The 6,017-nt window shown below is 35.5% G+C and overlaps 1 protein-coding gene across 1 annotated transcript; it reads right to left on the minus strand.

Annotated features, from left to right (window-relative positions):
• Positions 1-2,648: 2,648 nt before the first annotated feature.
• Positions 2,649-5,514, minus strand: LOC149843003 (fimbrin-2-like). The gene is made up of 6 exons (XM_090000806.1): positions 5,428-5,514; positions 5,116-5,286; positions 3,741-3,979; positions 3,509-3,680; positions 3,129-3,166; positions 2,649-2,868 (listed from the first exon to the last, which is right to left on the minus strand). Exons 1-6 carry the CDS (start codon positions 5,512-5,514, stop codon positions 2,649-2,651), a joined length of 927 nt encoding a protein of 308 aa, XP_089856932.1.
• Between the last annotated feature and the right edge of the window lie 503 nt (positions 5,515-6,017).

The raw sequence follows: 6,017 nt of genomic DNA on the forward strand, positions 1-6,017 counted from the left end.
ATATTCCCATGGACCATAAAGTTCAGTTGTTTGAAGAAGGGTCAAAACCGGTTGATAGCAAAAGCTATCGCTCACTAGTAGGGAAGCTACTTTATGTAACTGTGACCATGCCGGACATTGCTTTAGCAGTAAGCAAAGTTAGCCAGTTTATGGACAAACCAACTGAGGTACACTGGAATGCAGCTATAATGATTCTCAGGTATTTAAAATCTTCTCATGGAAAAGGGTTATTGTTCAGGAAAGGAGGAACTCTGGAGATAGTGGCCTATTCTGATGCTGACTATGCAGGATCTGTAGTGGATAGAAAATCTACCACAGGATTCTGTGTGTTTCTGGGAGACAACTTGATTTCATGGAGAAGTAAGAAGCAAAATGTGGTTTCTAGGTCGAGTGCAGAATCAGAATATAGGGCTATGGCCCAAACAACTGCTGAATTGATGCGGGTTCGTATTGTTCTTCATGATCTTCAGGTGAAGGTTTTCTCTCCTATGACCATGATGTGTGATAACAAGGCTACCACATATATAGCGAACAATCTTGTCTTTCATGAGAGAACAAAGCACATTGAGGTTGATTGCCACTATGTAAGAGATATGGTTCAAGCTGGTCATATCACTACCAAATATCTAAAGTCGGAGGACCAAGTTGCAGATATGTTTACAAAGCCTCTTGCTAGACCAAATTTCTCAAAATGTTGTCACAAGCTGAGCATGATTGATATCTATGCTCCAGCTTGAGGGGGAGTGTTGAGATTAAGAGGTTTTAAGTTTAAGTTTTCTTAAACTAGAGGTTATTTGATATTTAGTGTTTAATGAGGGACTTGTGTGTAATTTCTTTCTTTGGCCTCTCTCTATTTAACATAGAGATTAGCCCTAATCTAACTTAACGAGTTTTCTCATTTTTACTGTTCTCTCTCTCTCTCTCTCTCTCTCTCTCTCGGCTTCTGTGGTAGTTTTCAGAACTTCTACACATAGTTTATGTCATTGAATCGTGAATCGTACAGGAATGGAGACGATAACTTGTCTTTCATTCTCCGTTTCTTTACAATAATGAGAAAGGAAAGAGAGAGTGAGAGAGAGAAGAAAAACAATACAAGATTTGAGAGATGATGCGCTTCCCGATGCAATGATCCACAATTCGTTGTTTTACCAAGCTCACGATCCTCCTCTTGATGCTATCACGATCCTTCTCTTGATACTTATTGAAATAGAACTTCAAGAGCACCAAAGCTCTGATACCATGTAATGAAATGGACTCAATCCAATAGACATGCAAGAACAAACACACTTCAATCAAGTAACACACTTGATTGAATGAACCGCACCACCCTCACAAGGGTCAAAATATATTTGTTATTGCACTGAGAAACTCTTACAAGAGCTAGAAAAATATAAAGGCCATAAGGCCTATTTATAATACAAAGAGGCACTAAAGGGGGCAGCTCCAAGTGGCTGTTGGTGGGCTGCTCCCAACGGCCACATTTGTGACTGTTTGGGGCAGCTCCAACAGCTATTTGGAGCTGTCCCATCAAGTCTGAAAAAGGAGACTTATTACAAAAATATAAAGAAATAAAAAGACAAAAAATAAAATATGGTCAGCCCCTAATGGGCTGGCGCCTATTACAGTGAAAAGACCAAAATACCCCTGATGGGTATTTCGGTTTATATATATATATATATATATATATATATATATATATATATATATATTAACACTACCTCTACCAATAGTGAGTTTTGCAGTAGTGTGTACCAATAGATGGCAACATCAATCCAATACTATTGTGTAGACACCTGTTCTACCAATAGATGGGTTAATTTTAGACTTTGTCTAAAAAAGACATCCTTTTAACCAACGCCAATCCAGTGTTGGATTTGCTGGAAACCAGTGGGTTGTCAAAGGCCATCATGGTCATTGTTACTCTACCATTTTTATAGCCAATTGATTGCTGGATATAACAAAAAAATGCTAGTGTGTCACAGATGTCAGATAGTCAAGTGTACACTGTACAGTCACATATATCGGTTTCAACTATTTCTCAGCAAGCAAAATCTCGGGATCGTATAGGTTACATGGTAAATATTGGATAACTCTTTAAAAAATATAAAACAATGATACAAAAAATAGGAAAAGAAGAAGTTGTAATATTTATTTTGCAAATATGTAAAGAGAACATAGAAAATCTATTAAAAAATAAACATATAAATAAGAGGAAAATACATTTTAAAATATAAGATAATAAAATTAGAAAGTTTTTGAAAAAATATCATACATTATCCTAACAACATAATGATGTTTTAGATTGATGACATTTTGAAGATATCATGACATTTTCTCTTTTTAGTTTTTAGTCATTTGTATTATACCATCAAAATATCACTATATTTTTCAAAAGATGAATATTATGATCCTGTATACTCCAGTTTTTCTGAAATCTAGTAGCATGGTTTACCAATTAACTTTTATATGCTCATAGGCTTATATATTGACTAATGTAGCTAATGTTTCCATGTCTGAAAAAAACATGTGCTTCATAATTTGATAGATTTGACAAAATGCTGAATTTCTGTAACATTACTAAATCAGGGGACCATAATCATGAATGTAACAAAATGTGGATTTAAATAACCAATTAATGATCTAGTTGCTCAAACAAAGACTATTTGTCCCCACCTGTGCTGGAAAATATGGGCAACAAAAGCAAGATTTAGATTTGATGAGGCATCCACAATATCTTTGGGGGTCAAATATCTCTTGCAGCCCATTCTATCTGCATGATCAAGAACTAGTGCATTTACCTTACTATCATCCACCAACTGCACTAATTGAGGTGTCTTCTTCAAGTTGAGGTCTGCAAGTAGTTGTATCCATACAAAATAAAAACCAATTCTTAACCGTTATCCTTCTCTAATATATGCATGTTCTCCCCGAGGGGAAAAGAAAAAATAACCTTCTTAAGTATGTGCAATATCATGACTCATGCCCCATAGTCATGATACTGAGATGACAAATCATCACCTTTAAATCTTCATCCAACCACTCCACTCCACCCCACCAAAAATTCCAGCATAACCAAATAATCCAATAAGAAAAATTCTATCAAACATGGAAAAAGATATACACATACCTTGATAATTTGCGATATCAACCCAAGCACAAGATGTGACTGAAAATGGGAAACAAATATATATAAAACATAAGTTATGAAGTTATAGTGAAAGCAGAAACTATGAAGACCAATCAGCACATTATATAGGTCAGCAAATTGAATCAGATAACTCCTCCAAATCAGAAAAGTGATTTAACTCAATGCACATTCGAATCTCAGTTCAGAGTTTTTCTCTGTTGTTGAACCAGAAAACCTAAAGTAGAAACCAGACTTACTCATGAAGTTTGCCACTGGCTAAGTAAGGAATGTTTAAAAAACTACCTACTGATATTATAAAACAAATTTTCTAAATTATGGTTGAGATAATAACTACAGTAAAGAATCAAGTGAAGAACTTACCCGGCCTTCTATTAAGTCTTGAGTTACAATATTTACAACTGTGCATCCTATGGCTTTCGCAGAGTTAAGGCAAAGTGTATGGTTTTCATTCCTTTCCCATGGATTAAGTGTTCTCTTAGTATTGATTGCCCGTTCATCAATTGTACCAGGAACAGCTACATTGGTAAGCTTACTGCATCATGGTCATAAGAAACATCAAATTTTATAGGAACATGGAATTTTGTAAAAGTACCAGAGCAGCACTCCATCTTTCGCAATTTCAAAGAGATTATTAGTCAAAGGATCAATAGGAAGATATTTTTTCAAGAATTGTTCTTCTCCAAGGTAGTTGTTGATGTGAGCCACATAAGAAGCCTTTTCTGATTCACTGATGGTGTGCAACAAGGTGGTTGTAGCTGCCTTCAAGAATGCTGATGAATTATTTGCCTTGCCCACTCTAGCATTGGTGTGTTCTTGTAAACTCAAATAAGCCTGCACATGCAAGGATAGAAGAAAAGCTTTTAAAATGATAAAAATATTTTGTTTTCCACTGAGCTCAAATTTGCAATGAAGTAGAAAATTTGCACACCAAACGATCTTCACTAGTATCCTAGAAATATGCACACTTGAGGGCAAGACAAGATGAGTTCAAACTGAAAATTAGTCTGATGAACATAAGATAAGGAATACAAACATATTGACATATACATATTAATTCGTACTCAATTTGCTAAAAACGATGAATGAGCATTTAGTGCAGGATACAGTACAACCAGATCAAATACCACAATGCTTTCATATATTCCATAGCTTTATAATCCTTTAGTGTGACTATGAACGCTGCAAGTTTGAAACTGTGACTTGGGCCTGAGATAAGTCGTTTCAGGGCAGTATCACAATGTAAACACAAAGAAACTTCACAATCTAATGATGAGAAATTGTAAAACCAACTGAACCTTATATCATATTGCTCTTATTACAGCTAAAAGTTTTCCTTTTTGTTCTGGTATAGAATACACTAAAATCAATTATATAAACTGATAACAGAACGTTTAACATCAACCAGCACCTATCTGCCCATATTGCAGTGAGTACATAAAATGTGCAGGCACTTGGGATCTCAAATAGACTTCCAGTTCTTTCCTTTATGTTGATATCATCAAATGAATATTGCGCTATAAATTACAAAGACGCCTCTCATTCTAATGAGTAAAATAAGCAAAACTTATAATCATCCACAGTATTCATATTCCAGTTGCTAAAATGGAAGTGTGTGAATTTAGGAACTAAGATCGGATAGCAGATAACATCTAATATTAACTTTGTGGAGCATATTTTTACCAATGCATACATGCGTTTGCTGTTGTATAGTCTAATTTTGATCATTTGGGTCTGTGAATCTGTGCATAATTTTTCAGTCTAGTAATCATAAAGTACAGAACCCATGCCTTCTTATATTCACTGTCACATTAAAAATATGAATCTTAAGATATGTTACAATGAGACCAAATATCAACAAACGGACTTGAAGAAGCATTCATGCTCTGTGTTTTCTTTTGCAACTGAGAAGAAAATAAAGCCATAGTGTACCAATAATCACATAAAAATGAAAAGGAGAAATTGCTCACCCCAAGAAAGGCTTCGAAGTCTACTTCTTCACCCATATTCTTATGTTTTTTTCCTAAGAAAGATGCCCACTCCTCCTCTGTCAAAGACTCCCCCACCACTTTCAAACTTGACATCCTTGATGGCAGGTCCCCGACTGTTACTTTACCACATTCTCTCCTAATTGAAACAAACTTGAAAACCCCAAAGACCCCACAGAGAGAGAGAGAGAGAGAGCATAACATCATCACCAAAACCTCAACATCAGTTTTCAAATACATCAAAAAGAATAAAATGTGCAAATCCAAGATAAGATGAGGGTGGTTTCAAATCACATGAGACCTCAAGCTCCTCAACTCCACTTGGGTGAACTGGTTCTGAAGCCATGGATCTGAAACCAAGGCACCCACAAAGCCAGCCATCTTATAAGTGATACAGAATCCCTTCAAAACCAAACCCCACAAAGATCTTCTAGACAATGCAACTCTTTTCAGCCAAATGCACAAACTGAAAACCCCAAAACCTTAAAACCTCTTAGAGAGAGAAAAAAAATGATGTGGCACCATAGAAAATCCCAGAAAGAAGAAGAAATCTGAAACCTTTTGTGTCGAGAAAATGAGATCTCAAGAAGGCAATAGAAAACTAATAATAAAAAGAAGGGTTGTCTTTTTTTCTTTCTGTACTGTATTGTACAAATGTTGTAGAAATTATTCAAAAACGGTATTCTTGAGCATTTGAATTCTTGGGTTCCTTTCTTTTTCCTTTATTTAATGCTTGGAGCGTTTCTTTTTCTTCAGGAGCAAAAATCTGCGCCTTAAAATTTAATGAAGTCAATTAGAAGGGGACGAAGAAGATGAATAGAGAAGAATCCAAAAGAATAATCAAACCCTCCACGGTATTCTTGGATCACACAAAACACGTCATC

The sequence above is a fragment of the Nuphar pumila genome, chromosome 3 (genome assembly GCF_984573655.1).
Source record: "Nuphar pumila chromosome 3, dmNupPumi1.hap1.1, whole genome shotgun sequence".
NCBI lineage: Eukaryota > Viridiplantae > Streptophyta > Magnoliopsida > Nymphaeales > Nymphaeaceae > Nuphar > Nuphar pumila.